This window comes from Salvelinus namaycush, chromosome 24 (genome assembly GCF_016432855.1).
Source record: "Salvelinus namaycush isolate Seneca chromosome 24, SaNama_1.0, whole genome shotgun sequence".
Classification (NCBI taxonomy): domain Eukaryota; kingdom Metazoa; phylum Chordata; class Actinopteri; order Salmoniformes; family Salmonidae; genus Salvelinus; species Salvelinus namaycush.
In genome coordinates, this window is record NC_052330.1 from 12,023,971 (window position 1) to 12,046,605 (window position 22,635).

General features: G+C 42.0%; 1 protein-coding gene across 1 annotated transcript in view; it reads left to right on the forward strand.

Moving 5' to 3' along the window:
- The first annotated feature begins 3,678 nt into the window (after window positions 1-3,678).
- Window positions 3,679-22,635, forward strand: part of LOC120019492 (protein FAM184A-like) — a 159,273-nt gene continuing 140,316 nt past the window's right edge. The window contains exon 1 of the mRNA XM_038962792.1: window positions 3,679-3,798. Within this exon, the coding sequence (XP_038818720.1) occupies window positions 3,715-3,798 (84 nt within the window). The 5' untranslated portion in view covers window positions 3,679-3,714. The remainder of the gene's footprint in view (window positions 3,799-22,635) is intronic.

The window sequence follows — 22,635 nt, forward strand, 5'->3', positions numbered from 1 at the left end:
TCCGAGATCACAAAGTAGCAAGCCATCCAAACCCTGGATCAAACCCTTTCACCCGGTACACTTAAGGAGTATTGATGTTTTTCCATCTCTATGCCTCTTATGGACAATCTACCCGATTCCGGCATTATGTCTCTCCCAGTCCGTTTAGTTGTTTCACTTCACAGACAGGAGGCACAGAGACAGTGGGTAAAAAGCCATGGAGAATTCTGTATGAGTGTTTAGGCTGTATTGATTTGACGAAACCTACCCATGTGTCTCAATGTCCCGGGTCTGTGTTGTTAATAACCTTCATGGAATATACATGACGATGATGTTGTAGCAAAGCAGCTAAGGGAGAGTTTTAAAGGACACTTGATTTATGTCAGAAAAGCCACAACACAACACTTAACATCACATGAATTGCACTATAATGGTGACAAACGGTGCCCACAAACTGTTAGGCCCTACATAAAGCTGTCCCAACAGCAGTCTCAACAGCAGTCCCAACACTTTACCACTACTATACCTGGCTATCAGCGTAGCCTTCTCTGGCAGTGAAACAGTTCATTCAGCCTCATTTACTGCCTTTAAAAAAAACACAGTTGATATGGGTGACTTTCTTAAACAAATGTGGTTTCTACTGACAATTGAGATGTACAAACTATGGCATAATGCGTAATTTTGATTTAGACATTAATGAGAGAGCTAGGACGGACATAGTCAATATAACTATTTGTTCAGCACTTTTGAAATGTACAGCGACAGAATTCAGAACATGGGCCGTTCTTACACTATTCTCCCTGTACACCAAGTGAGAACTGTAGGACAAATAAAGGGGCCGTAGGAGAAATAAAGGGGGCATATAATCAGACAATGAAAGCTCTTACAATATTTGATGATTACATTTCTCTAAAACAAGCTATAGGCTACATGTGCACCACCAAGTCAGAGCAGTAAGTGAAATTAGGAGGGGAAAAGAGACCAAATTATTACGGTGAGGCACATGGCCTACTAACAGCTTACTACACAACATACACTTAGTATTGCTTTCTTAGCTACAGTATACATTTTTTCCCAAGTTCCAAGTTTGTCTTGAACTCACTGAAATCCGATTTCCCAGTTCCGAGTTTCCAGTTGTTTTGAGCGCGGAAGAAGTCATGCTGGATTGACAGCATGGCCAATGTTGAATGTTTATCCTTTTAGGCTTGGAAAAGAGACCCTTAAACCCAGACTTGGACCACACACCCACTCCACTGAATAGCAGGCTAGTGATTGCTTTGCAATGCTTGCAGTTAGCCACTGATTCCTTCCAAACCACTCATTGTTGAATTTACAACTTCCAACTTGTTGTGTAATGTTTATCTCCAATGGCCAATGAGCGCCGACACGTTTTATCTATCATTTCTCTTCATATGACAAGAATTTAAAAGAATGTGCCAGTAGATTGCCGACTTGATTCATGATGATGACTACTTGTCTGTCACGCCCTGACCTTAGAGAGCCTTTTAATGTCTCTATTTGGTTTGGTCAGGGTGTGATTTAGGGTGGGCATTCTATGTTTTGTTTTTCTATGATTTTGTATTTCTATGTTTTGGCCAGGTATGGTTCCCAATCAGGGACAGCTGTCTATCGTTGTCTCTGATTGGGAACCATACTTAGGTAGCCCTTTTCCATCCTTTCTTGGTGGGAAGTTAACTGTGTTAGTGGCACATAGCCCTTAAGCTTCACGGTTGTTTATTTTGTTTATTGTTTTGTTGGCGTCATTTTTCGAATAAAAAGGATTATGTACGCTCACCACGCTGCACCTTGGTCCTCTTCATTCGACGGCCGTGACATTGTCTAGCTTTCTAGCTAAGATTTTGAAAGTATGATGTTAACATGATCAGTCCAATCAAAGCTAATGTAGATATAACTTGATTTTACATAATTTTATCTGTGGCCAATGACCTCGAGCCTTCTTGGATGGGCACTTCTAATGTAACTCAATGGCAGCACCCAAGGGGCTTGAATTTTTTAGCTCTACCCTTAGATCTGGCAGTAACGTAGTGTTCCCATGAGTGACAGAACGATAAGCCAATCACGGCGCAACTAGAGAACATTACCAACCACTGCACTCCGTATTTTCCACTGGCTGCCCCAAAACCACAGAAAGCACTGAGCCAGGCTGAAACACCTGCATTTTGGAGCTGCCTTACTGAAGAATGCAAAAAAGAGACCAAGTTTGTATGCAGCTTTATATATATATTTTTTTACATTGTTTGCAAACTGAAACGTGACATGTATTATTACCAAAATAACACGCAAAACAGGCACCTGCCCCACCTGCCCTGAATGACGGGTCGTCACTGTACAGTACATGATCAAATCTTGATGATGAGTTAGATATTTGAATCAGCTGTGGAGCGCTAGGGCAAAAAACTAAACATGCACTAAGGTCGGGCCCCAGAACAGAGTTTGGGAAACCCTGCTTTAGGTAAGGCTAACATGTGTTTGCTCTCTGTCTTGGTCGCAAGCATAAGAGACATATAGAGTATAAGAGTATAAGAAATCAGACAGAAGAATCAGAATTAGAGGAAGGACTATGAACTGAACTATGGTTTGAGTGGGATCTTCAATCTGCTTCAGGATTCTCTTCCTATGTGCAGGGATTTAAGACCAGCGCAGTGGAAATGTTCCAAAAGGTACTCCAGGCATGCAGACAGCAAGCTTGATTGATGACCAGCTTTGTCCTCCTCACACAAACACATCCCATAATGAATGTGTTCTTGCAACATGCACAAATAGGCTACACACACACACATATACAAACAAACATTCAACAATATTTGTTTAATGTTTTGATTAACACTATTGAAATGTAGTGCACGTGTCACCTGACTCTGATCCCATCGTAGCTATACCCCCCCCAAAAATCAGCGCATCATTGAAAGCGATGGGAGAGAGTGAAAACGAACGGAACTGACGTCATTGACAGTAACGTAAACTGTTGAAGTCATCCTTGGTAACAGAGTCTTCAGCTATACAGCAACCACTCAGCCTGTCAGAGAGCCACACACGCACACACACACACACACACACACACACACACACACGAGCTGATACAAGCTAGCTATGCATTGAAGAAACCCCTCCACGGACCGGCTTTCTCCGTTGCAAAATATCGGGTTCAACTTGAGTAACATCAATTCAACAAGATTTTTATTTGAGCAAATACCCGTGCCAGGTGACTCCTTGCTTGTCAAATACAAAGCGAAGAATATCAAGAATTTGAGTGTGGTCAAAGGAACGCTACTGCCACACTTAACGTTAGCTGACGTTGGCTAGCTAATGCTGAGGACCCCTTCATGAAACACACGGCAACATTTCTTTGATGAAGACGGTAGGCAGTGTTAATTGTGTTTTGCTGTACTGTATTTTCATGTGTTATTAAAACGTGATGCTAACAGCAACTGTATTGCATTTGTTTTGACCTGCAGAAAATTACAGACATTGATATTATCAAGCAGTATGTCTTGATGTATTTTTATTTTACGGATTTGAGGAGAAAGATCCTGTTGCAGGGGAACCTGCTTTGACCTTTGTGCTATTGTCATTGATACATCACATTCTTCTAGTAACAACATTTGAAGGATCGTGAAGATGGCGACTGGAGCGGGTTGGCAGCAATACTACAGCCCTGCAGCTGGCAATCCATCGTCCGGAGCAGGGAAATATAATTCTGGCTCATCATCTACAATGTCTTACCAGTCGGGCATCACCATGGAATATACCCAAGATCTGCACCTCAAAATGAGCAAGAAAATAGCACAGCTGACAAAGGTAAGGATCGTTACTGTTATAGACAATCGAGTACCAATGGACCGGTCTTTAATCGGGTGCTGTGATGCTGCTGCACTTGTCAAGGCTCGGGTGCTGAGGAGGTATCCCAGTCCTCGCATCCGGCATCAGCGAATCAATGCATTGATTATACAAAACGCAAAATGTTACAATTATTTTATATATAGCTAGGAATTATTCAGTTCTTACATAATGATATGCCTAGTTTGGTCATATGTATGCAAACATAACATTGAACACAGAACGTTATTACAGTAGTACTCACATAATCTTGCACTAGTGCTCAATAATAATACATTTTAACCCTAGGTGCCGACAGCTGTTTATACCACCAGCTGGAATGAATTGATAGTGTGAGGGCCATTTTCAAATGAAGAACATTTTATTGTTACCCATTTTAATATAACCTATGTTTTTCTACAAGGTAATTTAGGAAGCAAGTATTCCATCCCAGCCTGGTCTCATAGACTACACATAACATAGTAAATGTTAATCCCGGACACTCAAATTAGTATATGTTACGATTGGTATGGTTACATAAAACAGATGGTTACTTAAGGGAAAAACTAAAGTGGTCGGGGTGGATGGGTGGGCGTATAACCCGAGCGTCTAGCTTGCGAGTAGTACTCATGGGTGAACGTCATCACGGGCAACTTTAGCATTTTAGCTATTTAGCAACTTTTCATCTATTTACTACTTTTGAGCTACTTTGCAACTACTTAGCATGTTAGCTAACACTTCCCCTAACCTTAACCCTTTTAGCATACCCATCCTCTAACCCTAACCTTAGCCCGTTTAGCTAATTCTTCCCCTAACCTTTTAACCTAACTCCTAAACTTAACCCTAACCCTAAACTCTAGCCTAGCAAACGTTAGCTAGCTAGAAGGAAAGAAATTCAACAAATTAACTTTTAACAAGGCACACCTGTTAATTGAAATGCATTCCAGGTGACTACCTCATGAAGCTGGTTGAGAGAATGCCAAGAACGTGCAAAGCTGTCATCAAGGCAAAGGGTGGCTACTTTGAAGATTCTCAAATATAAAATACATTTTGATTTGTTTAATACTTTTTGCTTACTACATGATTCCATATGTGTTATTCCATAGTTTTGTTGTATTCACTATTATTCTACAATGTAGAAAATAGTAAAAATAAAGAAAAACCCTTGAATGAGTAGGTGTGTCCAAACTTTTGACTGGTACTGTAATACGAATTGTAATTCATAAGATATCATACGAAATGGGTGATGTACATCGCAAATGAATACATACCATATGAAATGTAACATATCATACTAAATGTAGTGTCGCGGATTTACTTATAGAATTATACAAAATGTTCTGAGACCAGGTTGCCCATCCACACTAGGAGCAAGATCCAATGAAGTAGAGAAGAGAGATAGTGGTTCCATATTAGCCTATAGACAAGTTGGCTGACAGTCACAAAAATGATGCATGCGCAATGTTATCAGAAGGAGGTATGCGTTGCTACAATTCTGAACGTCAGATAGTTAGCAACAATTACAAGAAGCTGCCTTGTGGGGAATAGTAGGCTGCTCGTTTCAGCTCGTTGTATCTAAAATTCGCCTAGCTAGCTAACCAACCACTGTATCGATGTATTTGAGAGACAACAAGTTTTTATTTTATTTATTTTATTTCACCTTTATTTAACCAGGTAGGCAAGTTGAGAACAAGTTCTCATTTACAATTGCGACCTGGCCAAGATAAAGCAAAGCAGTTCGACACATACAACAACACAGAGTTACACATGGAGTAAAACAAACATACAGTCAATAATACAGTAGAAAAATAAGTCTATATACAATGTGAGCAAATGAGGTGAGATAAGGGAGGTAATGGCAAAAAAAGGCCATGGTGGCGAAGTAAATACAATACAGCAAGTAAAACACTGGAATGGTTGATTTGCAGTGGAAGAATGTGCAAAGTAGAAATAGAAATAATGGGGTGCAAAGGACAAAATAAATAAATAAATACAGTAGGGGAAGAGGTAGTTGTTTGGGCTAAATTATAGATGGGCTATGTACAGGTGCAGTAATCTGTGAGCTGCTTTGACAGCTGGTGCTTAAAGCTAGTGAGGGAGATAAGTGTTTCCAGTTTCAGAGATTTTTGTAGTGCTCGTTGTGCATATGTATTTATGTTTTCATTAAACATTTGGAGACTAAATATAGTTTATATGTTGTGAACAGTCTAAGCCAACCCTGTCTGTTTTTCAACATAGTTACACACACGTCGGTTTTGTTGCTAAACAACCAACTCATCTAAACTCACTGTCAACTGCGTTTATTTTCAGCAAACTTAACATGTGTAAATATTTGTAGGAACATAACAAGATTCAACAACTGAGACATAAACTGAACAAGTTCCACAGACATGTGACTAACAGAAATAGAAGGATGTATCCCTGAACAGAGGGGGTTAAAAATCAAAAGTAACAGTCAGTATCTGGTGTGGCCACCAGCTGCATTAAGTACTGCAGTGCATCTCCTCCTCATGGACTGCACCAGATTTGCCAGTTCTTGCTGTGAGATGTTACCCCACTCTTCCAACAAGGCACCTGCAAGTTCCCGGACATTTCTGGGGGGAATGGCCCTAGCCCTCACCCTCCCATCCAACAGGTCCCAGACATGCTTAATGGGATTGAGATCCGGGCTCTTCGCTGGCCATGGCAGAACACTGGCATTCCTGTCTTGCAGGAAATCACGTACAGAACAAGCAGTATGGCTGGTGGCATTGTCATGCTGGAGAGTCATGTCAGGATGAGCCTGCAGGAAGTGTACCACATGAGGGAGGAGGATGTCTTCCCTGTAACGCACAGCGTTGAGATTGCCTGCAATGACAACAAGCTCAGTCCGATGATGCTGTTACACACCGCCACAGAACATGACGGACCCTCCACCTCCAAATCGATCCCACTCCAGAGTACAGGCCTCGGTGTAACGTTCATTCCTTCGACGATAAACCCGAATCCGACCATCACCCCTGGTGAGACAAAACCGCGACTCGTCAGTGAAGAGCACTTTTTGCAAGTCCTGTCTGGTCCAGCGACGGTGGGTTTGTGCCCATAGGCGACGTTGTTGCCGGTGATGTCTGGTGAGGACCTGCCTTACAACAGGCCTACAAGCCCTCTGTCCAGTCTCTCTCAGCCTATTGCGGACAGTCTGAGCACAGATGGAGGGATTGTGCGTTCCTGGTGTAACTCGGGCAGTTGTTGTTGCCATCCTGTACCTGTCCCGCAGGTGTGATGTTCAGATGTACCGATTCTGTGCAGGTGTTGTTACACGTGGTCTGCCACTGCGAGCTGTACGTCCTGTCTCCCTGTAGCGCTGTCTTAGGCATCTCAGAGTACGGACATTGCAATTTATTGCCCTGGCCACATCTGCAGTCCTCATGCCTCCTTGCAACATGCCTAAGGCACGTTCACGCAGATGAGCAGGCACCCTGGGCATCTTTCTTTTAGTGTTTTTCAGAGTCAGTAGAAAGGCCTCTTTAGTGTACTAAGTTTTCATAACTGTGACCTTAATTGCCTACTGTCTGTAAGCTGTTAGTGTCTTAACGACCGTTCCACAGGTGCATGTTCATTAATTGTTTATGGTTCATTGAACAAGCATGGGAAACAGTGTTTAAACCCTTTACAATGAAGATCTGTGAAGTTATTTGGATTTTTAGGAAATCATAGTTTATTTTTTTGCTGAGTTTATAACCTGACCTCATATGGGCTATGAACTCTTTAAAGTGGACACAGTTTTTCCTTGTGGCAGGGTTTCACATTTCACTACATTATATGTGAGTTAGTTGGCTAAACCTTGCGGTTTTCAATATGACAACCAATTCAAAGGCATGGTCATACAATAAGGAGTAATACAGCTGTTGCCTCCTACCTCCAACTAACCCAAACAGGGTGTGGCCATGTTGTTGTGTTTCGGAGACCCCAGCAGCGCCTCTGTGCAACATCTGTTAAGAAACGTATTTTCTTGTTCCTCCCTGTCAAACAGACAGACTTCATCTGATTGAAGACTAGTGCTAAGTGTCCTCTTGTCCAGGTCATAACTCAGTCGGAACATTGAAGTAGTGGACATGGTCTGAAAAGGGATAAATCTGACCTGTCCTACAGAAGGCAGCTCCATTGTCTGTCGCTGATGCTCTAGTCTGGTGAAAACATTGTCTCCTATTCCTTGCAGTAAGGTCCTGGTTCATAGCGTTTGCAGTGTCATTCAGAGTAGGTCGACACTACAGTATTTTGCAGCTCATTGAGATGCAAGACATTCATGTTTCTCAGCCTTACAGCACAGTAGTACATGTTTGTTTCTGTCTCTCACCTGAATACTGTAAGTGATGCAGCAAATAACATTTGGATGCAAGGGTGTTTCAAACTGAGGAGCCATATTTTAGCCTACTGTATTTATCTATTTGAAAGGCAACCTAATATCAATGTGATTTATATTTCTGTACAATATTATAAGACTCACTTCATTGGTCAGTTTACATCAGATATTGTGTCACATCGCTTGAATAAAATCCATTCTGTATTTTTTTTTTTTCTTGTATGACTGCCTGTGTGAGAGCTGTATTTTACTGTCTGTTTCATTTTATAGAGGATGGCTGTCAGGACTGTAAGTAAGCTATTGCTTCCATAGCAACCAGTTCATTATAATTCAAGACAATATCATGCAGGTATTAAGATGCATATTTTTCTGAAGTAACTGGCCTCGACCAATCCTTTGTCCTTAGCTTTGCTAATGAGTCCGGTAATGGGTTTATAGACAAAAGCACCTGAAAACTGAATATTATGGAGACATATATATTATTATTATGTACCCATAACATTGTTCCAAGGAGAAACAGGGTACTATGTGCAAAGCAGTCTCATTTTATAGGTTAATTTAAGTACTGAGCTGATGAACCGAGTTGGATCTAGCTGTAGGCTCTCAAATCTTTTCACCTGAATAGTCAAACTACAACAATATAGGTTAGGCCAACACAGTACAGTTAAACTATGTTTCCTCATTGATGTAGATCATGTAATATATTATGTTACTAATAAGTATGTTGTACACTACATGACCAAAAGTATGTGGACACCCCTTGAAATTAGTGTTGGGATGTAATGGTCGACGAGTAGGTGTCCACATACTTATGACCATGTAGTGTATAGTGTATCTTGCTGATTCAGATTCCCACATTAGTTCAACAAGACTGCCTTTACAGAATGATCTGGAGCCAAGAGACAGTTGGAACCAGAGTGGTAGCCCCCCCTTACCCAAGCACTGCCCAGTTAACCTGGCCACTGGCGCATGTTTCACTTTGGTTTCATTCCACCTCTGATTTAGCTCCCAGCACCGTGTTTACTTCTGCAATGGAGCGGGCTGCTCTGTGTGAAGTGATGACAGTACTTGAAGGAATGTGTTTCTCCCAGCCGTGCCAGGTGGTCCCGTCCATCCCCTCTCCCCAGTGAATCTCTCTCTATAGAGAGATCACTCAGAGGATGGGCTCAGACTGCTGTGATGTGTTAATACCCCTGCCAGAGAGGGGAATATAGTGCACTGCAACGTCTGCATGTGTTGTGCCATAATCCAGGGGTTAGAAGTTATTTGATTTCTCTGATTTATCAGGTGGCAGGCTGGGCCATGCTGCAGAGCAGATGGCTACGGCCCTGGGCTCCAGGGCTTAGTTCCAATAGGTAGTGGGACTGGGAGGAACCTTAACAATATGTTATTTTAGAAAACCGCTTCAGCCTTATCTGGTGGACCTCAGATAGGGACTGAAATGGCACTACAGGCTTAACAGAAAACGCTTACTCTGCAAACGTTAACGCTACAGTACCTGTGGTTAGCAAACGTACTGCAAGAATTCAAACAAAGTTGTGCTGCAGAGGGCTTGCAAGACAGGAAGTCGGAAAACTCATTCTTTGTTAGCAAATGTGTAATTTATTGAGAGAATAACTAGGCGAGAACTAGTCAAGACAGGAAATTATTTTATCTTGTGGTGAGGAAAAATGCTTGTTCTTTGAGAACACAAATTGTCCATGACTTTACCTGGAGGCACTGGGGATATTGAAAATTATTTCAATTATTCTCCCAGAAGGATTCAGAGAGGGGGCGAAATCAAATGAACAAACTGTCAAGATTGAACCCTGCTGTTGAAAAAGGCAGGAGTTGTTATTAACCTTGGCAGGATGCTCTTGGCTGATTGTCACAATCCCACGTCAGATTTCATTAAGATACTCTCGCACCCCATGGCACACCCTTATCACAGGAAATATGATAAAAGTTTTCTCTGATACACCACTGACTGTGTGATGCAATCTGTGGTAAATGGTCACTGCCATACTGTACATGCTGCTCATCTGTCGTCTGCCAGAACACACCTCTGTGGTGACAATAATGCAGGGTTTAGCCTGGAAAGTTCTGGAAAGTGGCTCTGAAGGTGCTTCTAGCTCCAATTGTTCCACCTCAAGTGTATTCTAGAGACAGGCAGGAGTGAAGCCGAGGAAACAATACCATTCTGGCCAATGTGTGTAAAAGTAACCTATGCATTTCTAATGAAATATCCCCAAGCAGTTGACAAGGCTATTTGAGCTGGCTGGCTGTTTATTGTTAGGGGACCGTACTGTACTGAGTTTCTACAGGAATGTGAGGAAACACCCCAGAACCTAGACAGGTGGAGATTAGAGAGGCCAGGTTGGAGGTGTCAGGTGGGTGTTTCACAGGAAAGCCACGACTAATGACAGCACAGGTCGTAACATGACTGACTGGTGGCTGCGTCATAAACCCGTGCTTCCCCGTGCGTTATTAAACCTTACATTTCCACCCGACCAGCTCGGGCTCACAGCGAGTTAAGACTCACTGTTGATAATCTGCGTAAAACATGTTCCTGTTTACACTTGTGTGTGCTGCTCACTGACTGCCCATCCATGCATGATGTTGCCATGGCCATGTTCAGAGATGTCATGCAGTATGACAAGGATAAAATGTCATCATAGACATTAAAACCAGTAGATGGTTATAGTGCTGACGTCATCCACGCATTCCTATGAAAAACTCCCGATGGCGCATGAAGCTGGAAGTATTTGAATTTGAAACACGCCATATTGCTCAATGGGGCTGAATGGCAACAACATTGCTACGGATCATGGTGAAAGAGGCCATAACTAGCAAAAGATCATTGTCGATGGATCACTATTTAATTATATCTACATTTATAGCGAACTTGATCATAAACACATTTTAGAGGCCTACACGGCCATCACATTTTTTTGGGGGGGCCATTCTAGCGATCGTAATTTACAGTGTCTTAAGAAAGTATTCACACCACTTGAATTTTTCCACATTTTGTTGTGTTACAGCCTGCATTTCAAATGGATTAAATTGAGATTTTGTGTTACTGGCCTACACACAATCCCCCATAATGTCAAAGTGGAATGTTTTTTGAAATGTTAATTCAAAATGAAAAGCTGAAATGTCTTGAGTCAATAAGTTTTCAACCCGTTTGTAATGGAAAGCCTAAATAGGTTCAGGAGTAAAAATGTGCTTAACAAGTCATAAAATAAGTTGCAAGACTCACTCTGTGTGCAATAATAGTGTTTAACATGATTTTTGAATGACTTCCTCATCTCTGTACCTCACACATACAATTATCTGTAAGGTCCCTCAGTTGAGCAGTGAATTTCGAACACAGATACAACCACAAAGACCAGGGAGGTGCCTCGCAAAGAAGGTCACCTATTGGTAGATGGGTCAAAAAAAGCAGACAATGAATATCCATTTGAGCAAGGTGAAGTTTTTTAAATTCCACTTTGGATTGTGTATCAATACACCCAGTCACTACCAAGATACAGGAATCCTTCCCAACTCAGTTGCCAGAGAGGAAGGAAACCGCTCAGGGATTTCACCATGAGGGCAATGGTGACTTTAAAACAGTTACTGAGTTTAATGGCTGTGGTAGGAGAAAACTGAGGATGGATCAACAACATTGTAGTTACACCACAATATTAACCTAAATGACAGAGTGAAAAGAAGGAAGCCTGTGCAGAATAAAAATATTCCAAAACATGCATCCTATTTGCAATAAAGCACTAAAGTAATACAGTAATACTAAAGTAAAACTGCTAAATTTTGACAAAGAAATTAACTTTATGTCCTGAATACAAAGCGTTACGTTTCAGGCAAATCCAACACAACACATCAATGAGTACCACTATTCATATTTTCAAGCATGGTGGTGGCTGCATCATGTTATGGGTAAGGACTAGGGAGTTTTTCTAGGATAAAGAAAACTACGGAATAGAATTAAGCACAGGCAAAATCCTAGAGGAAAACCTGGTTCAGTCTGCTTTCCAACAGACAAATTCACCTTTCAGCAGGACAATAAAACACGGCTTGAAAATGTCTAGCAATGATCAACAACCAACTTGACAGAGCTTGACAAATATTTTAAAGAATAATGTGCCAATATTGTACAATCTAGGTGTGCAAAGCTCTTAGAGACTTACCCATAAAGCCTCACAGCTGTAATCGCTGCCAAAGGTGATTCTAACGTATTGACTCAGAAGGTTGAATACAGTGGTTCCTCCTTTAAAAGTTGCATCATACTGTGGCACACCCTGGGTGCTGCTGCAGCATTCTGTGGCACGTCATTTAATTCTCAGCCATTTCTTCTGTTACTGTAAGTTATTGCTAGTTTGACCACCAGAGGGCATCTTTGAGAAGCATTTGATAGTATTCCATATTGGCATGACCAGAGAATTTTAAACCTTTTTTGTAATAACATAGTATATGGGATTGATTTTAAGAAATTTGGCTTAATTCATTTAATTAATATTATGGTGTTTCCATTCAGAGAAAATGAAAAATGAGACCCTAAGGGTTTCCGTTAGGATGGAATGGAAAATATGGCGCTGTACAACGTGATTGTCAGGAGTAGGCTACAGGATTGGAGGATTCTAAATTGTTTGCCTTCATTAGACAACTTTGTTCCAATATTTCTGTAAATAAGTGATATTTATTCCCATAGTACATTAGTACATTATGGATCCATAACTTAATCAACATCTGCATTTTGAAAGAGTATTTTTTTATCTTTATTTCGCTTTCCGAACATTCTATTCCCAGCTTATTGTTCAACGTTACAATGCCTGCTTTGCTATTGTTGGCAATGAGACCTGCTCACGTTGTTTTATAGTTAAAATGTAATCAACAAAAATAATATTGGAACTCTGCGGTCTTCCCATTGTTTCTTTTGGGGGAAATATAGGCATGTCTGTCTATTTTGCCAAATGTCTCGCAATGTGTATATTTAGATTTTTTTCAAGTCGGACGCCATTTTAATCATGAGAATCTCCTATTTCTAAATATGTAAGCCTGGGCAGCTAGCTCGGTTGTCATCAAATGCTAGCCCCAAAATACTTTTTGCCCTTGGAACGCTGAGCTCCCCCAATTGTTTTCCTATGGAGAGGCATGCTGGTCTATTTCGCCAAATATCTCATTGTGTATATTTAGTTTTTTTCAAGTCGGGTTTAACCGGTGTGAAATGGCGGGGTGCGCGCTAATAGCGTTTCAATCGGTGACGTCACTCGCTCTGAGACCGTGAAGTAGTTGTTCCCCTTGCTCTGCAAGGGCGTGGCTTTTGTGGAGTGATGGGTAACGATGCTTCGAGGGTGGCTGTTGTCAATGTGTGCAGAGGGTTCCTGGATCGAGCCCAGGTAGGGGCGAGGAGAGGGACGGAAGCATAACTGTTACACAGGCACCATTTTAAAATCAGGAATATTCTCCTCTTCGTAATTATGTAAGTCTGGGCAGCGAGCTCGTTTGTCATCGATCGCTAGACCAGAAATAGTCAGAAGTTTTTATTTTTCCCCTACTTTTTCATTACGCAAACATAAGCACAGTTGACACCATCGAAGTGTGGATGTTTACTTTCTACACAAGTAGTTTATTTCCAGTTTCGTCAGACGAACAGATTGTAGTGGTAAAATAAAAAGGGATACATTTTTATGGAATTCTAAGCATCACTCCAGTCAAAACAGGCTCTGCAAAATTTCGAGTCCATTTATTTGCTATGGGTTCGCGCTAGTGTTCCAGTTTAGCCAACGTTCTTAAGCCGTTTTTCAGCCTTGGGTGAATTTTGACTCACTCTATTGTCCAGCCTATAGATAGCCAGAGCGAATTCACGAAAGCACCCGAATGTCCATTGAGAAAGCACAACGACTATACCATTTAGCTAAGAATGATGAGAATAATCAAGTCAATAAACGTTGGGTAGTTAGATAGCCTATAGTTAATATACTGGCAAGTTTGATGTATAACTACTAACGTTACGTAGTAACATAGCTAACATACCGGTACATACTGCTGTAATGATATGCTATGTGGTTCATAAGGACAGCGTAGCTAACAAATTGTCAGCCAACATAACGTGTAAGGTAACTTATTTGAAAAGTTATTACTTTATTACATTGAGTAGCAAGCTACCCCTTGGTCGTTAGGGCAAATCTGGTCTGTGATAAGAGGGGGGGTTTTCACACCTAGCTCGGCTATTAGACTATTCTTTAGTAAAGGTTGATTAGTCTATTGTTCAGCTATTAGCCCCCCTCCCCAATTTGCACTCGTCTGCAGGTATGTTTTGATGTGAGAGAGGAAGCCAGTCCCTCATCGCCACCTCACCCACTCTTAAGATAACCTTCGGGCCAACTGGGGGCCCAAGGCTGGTTAGGAGACACTGCAATTGTGATGAACTGAGAGAACATTAGGGTAGCACTGTAATTCATTAATCATATGCTGTCTGCCGCTGTTCTTACCTATTTCCCTTTCTGTCTTCTACACTTCTCTCCCCACCTTGTCTTTCTTCCAATGCACACCATATGTGCATTGAAGTACAGATTGAACTTGTATTTATAATATTACAATTATCATAATTATAATGCATTTATTATGTATTTATAACACCTGGATAATGAACTTATTTCAATAAAGCGTTTCACATTCTCCACTGGTTGAAATTAAGTATTTTATTGAAATACTATCCTGTGTCCTCAGATTATTGCAGATGAAGGGAGTTAGATATGCATAGATTTTTTTCTGTATATATGAATTAATAATCAATCATGTTTCTAGTCTATTGCATAGTTACAATGTGTAATCATTGATGTCCCAGGAGCAGTAAACACTGTTGAAGTGTATAATTGTAATACATACATGCAGACACAGCGTCATTCAAATAATGGAGTTTGATATGACTGAAAAATAATGTCTCAATTAAACATCCATAGGCATACAGTTATTTTTATCCTCCACTACACAATAAGCAAGTAAATTGTTGGCTATGTTACTTCAGCTGCATTGCAAGGCAAGCTTACACAATTGTACATTCAATTTGCAGTAAATGCTTTAGCTAGCTAGATTCTTTACATCCACTGTTTCACAAGACTGCAGCCTGGTTTGCTGGTTTTCTCAGGAGTCCCTAAAACATGTGATCGATATGTGATCGATACGTGATCGATATGACAACAGCCAGTGAAAGTGCAGGGCGCCAAATTCAAACAATAGAAATCTCATAATAAAAATTCCTCAAGCATACATGTGTCTTATACCATTTTAAAGGTAATCTTGTTGTTAATCCCACCAAAGTGTCCGATTTCAAATAGGCTTTTCAGCAAAAGCACCACAAACGATTATGTTAGGTCAGCACCAACTCAAAGAAAAATTCAGCCATTTTTCCAGCCAAAGAGAGGAGCCACAAATAGCACAAATAGAGATAGAATTTATCACTAACCTTTGATGATCTTCATCAGATGACACTCATAGGACTTCATGTTACACAATACATGCATGTTTTGTTTGATAAAGTTCATATTTATATTAAAAAATCTGAGTTTACATTGGCGCATTACATTCACTAGTTCCAAAAACATCCAGTGATAGTGCATAGCCACATCGTTTCAACAGAAATACTCATCATAAATGTAGATGATAATACAAGTTATACACATGGAATTATAGATAATACCTCTCCTTAATGCAACCGCTGTGTCAGATTTCAAAAAAACTTTACGGAAAAAGCTAACCATGCAATAATCTGAGACGGAGCTCAGAACAATAGTAAAATTAGCCGCCATGTTGGAGTCAACAGAAACCAGAAAATACATGATAAATGTTTCCTTACCTTTGATGAACTTCATCAGAATGCAGTCCTAGGAATCCCAATTCCACAATAAATGCTTGATTTGTTCGATAATGTCACAAAGCGCGTCCACTATAACGTGACGAAATGTCCAAAAGTTCCGTAACAGTCAGTAGAAACATGTCAAACGATGTATTGAATCAATCTTAAGAATGTTGTTAACATACATCTTGAATAACGTTCCAACCGGAGAATTACATTGACTTCAGTTGAGCGATGGAACGGAGCTGCCTCTCACGGGAACGCGCGTGTTCAATGCGTGGTCACCTCATGTTAGTGGTGACTAATTCCTGTCTCCTTAGGCCCCCCTTCACATTAGAGTCATCAGACAAAGTTCTATTGACATCTAGTGGAAGCCGTAGGAAGTGAAAACTCATCCATATCTGGCTGTAATTTCAATGGGAGCTTGTTTGAAAATCTACCAGCCTCAGAAAAAATCCAAACAGGAAGTGGAACTTCTCAGGTTTTTGCCTGCCATATGAGTTCTGTTATACTCACAGACATAATTCAATAATATGCATATATTAGCAACTATGACTGAGGAGCAGGCCGTTTACTCTGGGCACCTCTGTGCACCTTTCATCCAAGCTACTCAATACTGCCCCTGCAGCCATAAGAAGTTAAACAACAGGAATTACAAATTCATTCTCCCAACACTAGCTAAAGTTAGCAAGTCAGATAATTTGCGAAAAGCGCTATTTATCAAGTTAACTTTATGACAAAAAAATATTTGTCTCTACATTAACTAACATATTCCTCTCAATTGTACATTTTGTCAGCCATCTTCACCCAGAGACGGGTGGCTCGCGTCAAAATTCGTCATTAGAACCACTCGATATGATTGGTCATATAAAAACCTTGGGACCAAAATTCATAATGAGTACTCTAACTTCCCCTTGTGGTGGTCTGGAGCAATGAAGCCGTGACGCTGGGTACTTTTAAGTCCCGCGGTGCAAGCCTGCAACTTTTAAAGGAGAAACCACTGTACTTATGTAATCAAGATACAGTGGGGAGAACAAGTATTTGATACACTGCCGATTTTGCAGGTTTTCCTACTTACAAAGCATGTAGAGGTCTGTAATTTTTTTTATCATAAGTACACTTCAACTGTGAGAGACGGAATCTACAACAAAAATCCAGAAAATCACATTGTATGATTTTTAAGTAATTAATTTGCATTTTATTGCATGACATAAGTATTTGATACATCAGAAAAGCAGAACTTAATATTTGGTACAGAAACCTTTGTTTGCAATTACAGAGATCATACGTTTCCTGTAGTTCTTGACCAGGTTTGCACACACTGCAGCAGGGATTTTGGCCCACTCCTCCATACAGACCTTCTCCAGATCCTTCTTGTTTCGGGGCTGTCACTGGGCAATACGGACTTTCAGATCCCTCCAAAGATTTTCTATTGGGTTCAGGTCTGGAGACTGGCTAGGCCACTCCAGGACCTTGAGATGCTTCTTACGGAGCCACTCCTTAGTTGCCCTGGCTGTGTGTTTCGGGTCGTTGTCATGCTAGACGACCCAGCCACGACCCATCTTCAATGCTCTTACTGAGGGAAGGAGGTTGTTGGCCAAGATCTCGCGATACATGGCCCCATCCTTCCTCCCCTCAATACGGTGTGTCGTCCTGTCCCCTTTGCAGAAAAGCATCCCCAAAGAATGATGTTTCCACCTCCATGCTTCACGGTTGGGATGGTGTTCTTGGGGTTGTACTCATCCTTCTTCTTCCTCCAAACACGGCGAGTGGAGTTTAGACCAAAAAGCTCTATTTTTTGTCTCATCAGACCACATGACCTTCTCCCATTCCTCCTCTGGATCATCCAGATGGTCATTGGCAAACTTCAGATGGGCCTGGACATGCGCTGGCTTGAGCAGGGGGACCTTGCATGCGCTGCAGGATTTTAATCCATGACGGCGTAGTGTGTTACTAATGGTTTTCTTTGAGACTGTGGTCCCAGCTCTCTTCAGGTCATTGACCAGGTCCTGCCGTGTAGTTCTGGGCTGATCCCTCACCTTCCTCATGATCATTGATGCCCCACGAGGTGAGATCTTGCATGGAGCCCCAGACCGAGGGTGATTGACCGTCATCTTGAACTTCTTCCATTTTCTAATAATTGCGCCAACAGTTGTTGCCTTCTCACCAAGCTGCTTGCCTATTGTCCTGTAGCCCATCCCAGCCTTGTGCAGGTCTACAATTTTATCCCTAATGTCCTTACACAGCTTTCTGGACTTGGCCATTGTGGAGAGGTTGGAGTCTGTTTGATTGAGTGTGTGGACAGGTGTCTTTTATACAGGTAACGAGTTCAAACAGGTGCAGTTAATACAGGTAATGAGTGGAGAACAGGAGGGCTTCTTAAAGAAAAACTAACAGGTCTGTGAGAGCCGGAATTCTTACTGGTTAGTAGGTGATCAAATACTTATGTCATGCAATAAAATGCAAATTAATTACTTAAAAATCATACAATGTGATTTTCTGGATTTTTGTTTTAGATTCCGTCTCTCACAGTTGAAGTGTACCTATGATAAAAATTACAGACCTCTACATGCTTTGTAAGTAGGAAAACCTGCAAAATTGGCAGTGTGTCAAATACTTGTTCTCCCCACTGTATATTAGTGTTTTAAGTTTCGTAATTTTCTTTACAAATGTAAGAATTCTTCTTCCCCTTTGACATTACAGAGTATTTTGTGTAGAGCGTTGGCAAAAAAATTACAATTAAATCTATTTTAATCCCACTTTGTAACAGAACAAAATGTGGGAAAAGTCTAGGGGTGTGAATACTTTCCTGCTTTCTAGGGGCAGTAGCCAACCAGCAGAGCTTGTGACTTCTCGCTCCAGACTGGACACTGGGAGCCTGGATGTCATACTATCTGATGATGTCCCCTCCCCACCTTGAAAGACTTCAAAGCAAACGTTGTTGGTTCAGGCTGATGGACTCTCCAACACAACCTCTCCCTCAACGTGAGCAAGACAAAGGAGATGTTCGTGGACTACAGGAAAAGTAGGGCCGAATACATCCCCCTTCACATCAACTGGTCTGTAGTGGAGTGGGTTGAGAGTTTCAAGTTTTTTTTAACCTTTATTTAACTAGGCAAGTCAATTAAGAACAAATTATTATTTACAATGACACCCTAGGAACAGTGGGTTAACTGCCTTGTTCAGGGGCAGAACAACAGATTTTTACTTTGTCAGCTCAGGGATTCAATCTAGCAACCTTTTGGTTACTGGCCCAATGCTCTAACCACTAGGCTACCTGCCCAAGGAGATGAACGTGGACTACAGGAAAAGGAGGCCCGAGCACGCCCCTATTCTCATCGACGGGGCTGTAGTGGAGCAGGTTGAAAGCTTCAAGTTCCTTGGTGTCCACATCAGCAACAAACTATGATGGTCCAAACAAACCAAGACAGTTGTGACAACACCTTTACCCCCACAGGAGACTGAAAGATTTGGCATGGGTCCCCAGATCCTCAAAAGGTTTTACTGCGGCAACCGCTCGGCATCCGACCATAAGGCGCAACAGAAGGTAGTGCGTATGGCCCAGTACATCACTGGGGCCAAGCTTCCTGCCATCCAGGACCTATATACTAGGCGGTGTCAGAGGAAAGCCCAACAAATTGTCAAAGACTCCAGTCACCCAAGTCATAGACTGTTCTCTCTGCTACCGCATGGCAAGAGGTATAGGAGCGCCAATTCTAGGTCCAAAAGGCTCCTTAACAGCCTACTGAACAATTAATCAAATTGCCACCCGGACTATTTACCCCCCCTTGATGTTACACTGCTGCTACTCACTGTTTATTATCTATGCCTAGTCACTTTACCCCTACCTACAAGTAACCTCGACTAACCTGTACCCCCGCACATTGACTAGGCACCGGTACCCCCTGTATATAGCCCTCTGTATTGTTATTTTATTGTTACTTTTTATAAAATGTTTTACTTTAGTTTATTTAGTAAATATTTTCTTAACTCTATTTCTTGAACTGCATTGTTGGTTAAGGGCTTGTAAGTAAGCATTTCACGGTAAGGTTTACACCTGTTGTATTCGGCACATGTGACAAATAAAATTTGATTTGATTTGGTAAAGTGCCAGTTTCATCTGTTGACAGAGGAATTTCATGGTCATTTGCACCCTTGAAGCACATTCTGAATTTTCAATGTGACCAAGTGCATATTTCACTCTGTATTTCATGTCCTGCTGGTTTGGGAGAAATATGATGCCCCATCCTCTCACATGCGATGGGCTTTAGTCTACAGTGCTCATTGTTTTTCTATCGGCCTCACATTGTCCCATGTGATGCATTCATTTGGTTTATTGTCTCTCGCACATTGTCTCCCCACGGTATTGTCAGCGATCACACCCTGCGGGTTGGCTTCTCAAGCATCCTCCTCTCACAGAAACACTCTCTCACACGTATTAGTGTCACGCTTTTCTGCCGGTTTCAACACTTTGACCTGTGTGTGCTGTAATAAGCTGTATGTTTGTGTGCACACACACTCAAATACACACAAACATACAGCTTATAACAGCACACACAGCCATAATACATCCTGCTCCTACAAGGAAGGTAGGGAGAGCATTAGCTTGTGAAACTAGATAACCTAAATAAATCAATATTCTAACTGGTGGAAGGACTACAGGCCAGAGTGTACAGCTCCTACTCTATCATGGTTAAAGAGAGATGATGCTGTATGCATTAGTAAGCCTGGTGGAAGGGGCCAGGGTCAGGGGCCTTTCCCCAAGGAAAGGCCCCTATCACAGCCCAGTCTGCTCCTCTCGTTGCTGCCTCACATCTCTGCCTCAACCCCCCGCTAAGGGACTGTGTGCCATTATTAACGCCAAAAACATAAACCGAAGAGGGCCAAGAGATAAAGGAATCCACTTCCTCGTCCATCATAAAAATCTAATAAAAACTCGATTTTCTGATTCCCAGGCTAGATTTATTTAATTTTTTGCCCTTTTCTTCTTCATCATTGTCAAAGGGAGTACAGTCAGATCTAGCCTACTCCTGGTGCACCTGATTTAATCAGCCTGTAGCTGGCTGTGCAGTGCAGGACCGAGGACTCAAGGACAGGTTACTTTTCCTTTTGCACTTATCAGAGGAGCCCTGCCTTAGTGCTGACAGGCCGCCTCACCAGCGCCCACGACTTGGCGGCTGCAGAAATGTTCCAATTAAGATGACAGAGAGCCGATATGACTTGGCCTTTTGCATCAGAGGGCGGCAAGTTAATAGCGGTTGACTCGAGAACCCCTCCACCTGCGGTCCATAAGAGGGGAGGTGTGGGGTGAGGAATGAGCTACAGTAAGAGGAGGACTGCTGGCTCTGGCTGGCTCGGATGAGAGGAGAAGGCTAGGCCAGACTTTTCTTTTAAGGCCCAGTAAATGGCTGCCACATTAACATGCCGAGTCGGTGCAGTCTGAAGGGGGCTGCCTGCCGGGCTGTGGGCTGCCGAGGTGGCCAGCTCAGTCATCCAGGTGCTGTAAAGCGAATCATATCAGTGAAAAACGGACTGGCTGGGGTCAGGACCTGTCCTACCATGCGTACTGGAAGACACTACTGGAGGCACTGTGTCTAAGTCTAGCTGTCTCATATCTCCCTGAATTCTCTGTTTCTCTGTTTTGCAAGCTTCACTCTCTCTCCCTCCCACTGGTTCTGTTGTTCTTTTTGTTTGGGTCAGGGCGATGTTAGTTGGCTGCTCCACAGAGTTAAAGGCTGCTCTAGACATCTGTCTGAACAAAATGAAGAGAAGCACTGTGAATACAGAGTGCAGCTTCCAGAGGTTTCCTCCCTTTGGGTATGTGTGTATGTTGGCCACTCTTTGGCCTCTGCTCTGACTCATTGGTTTTCCCAATGACTCAGCCGACTCAGCAAGAGCTATCACTTAATGCACAATCAATGTTAAGATGCTTTCACCTCAACCCCCATCCAATTCTTCACTCACAGAGCCACAGGGGGATCTGATGTATAGAGCACCGGTTCCCAACCTTTTCCGTCCCGGGGACCACCAAATCACCATCAAAAGCTCTTGAGGACCCCTATTCGTGGAGTCGCAGAATCTTTTTTACATAATATTTAAATAATGGTCAAATTGTCAATTTTAGCAGTGAATGTAACAAATTAAAGGCCTATATTATTAATAATTTGCATTGTGAAAAGTAATGTAAAATTGCTTATAATACCATTAATACTCCCGACTGTTATTATTTTTTTAAGAAAATAAATTGTTAAAAAATATAACACCTGCAATGCCCCCGCGGGCCACAATTGTTCTGCGGACCACAGGTTGAAAACCACTGGTTCTGTATATAGAGGCCAGAGTATGTGAATGGAGCTGGAGCGGAGCGAGGAGTGTGCCCAATTTGACTGGAGCACGGAGCGAGATTCCCAAAGGCTGGCGCGTCAGCCTTCTCGCCCGCTTCAGTAGCGTTTACTTTACGAGCTCCGGGCATGCCCGGCCCAGCATGCATTTGTAGTTTACTTGTGCGCTGCTATAGTCCCTTGCTTTAGCTACTGTCACGGAGTTCGCTAAATATTTACGAAAGAGTGTTTAATATCCCCAGTGGCTCTGCAATCCCCAGTGGCTCTGCAATATTCTCCGCTGCTGGCCTGCGCTCCAGGCC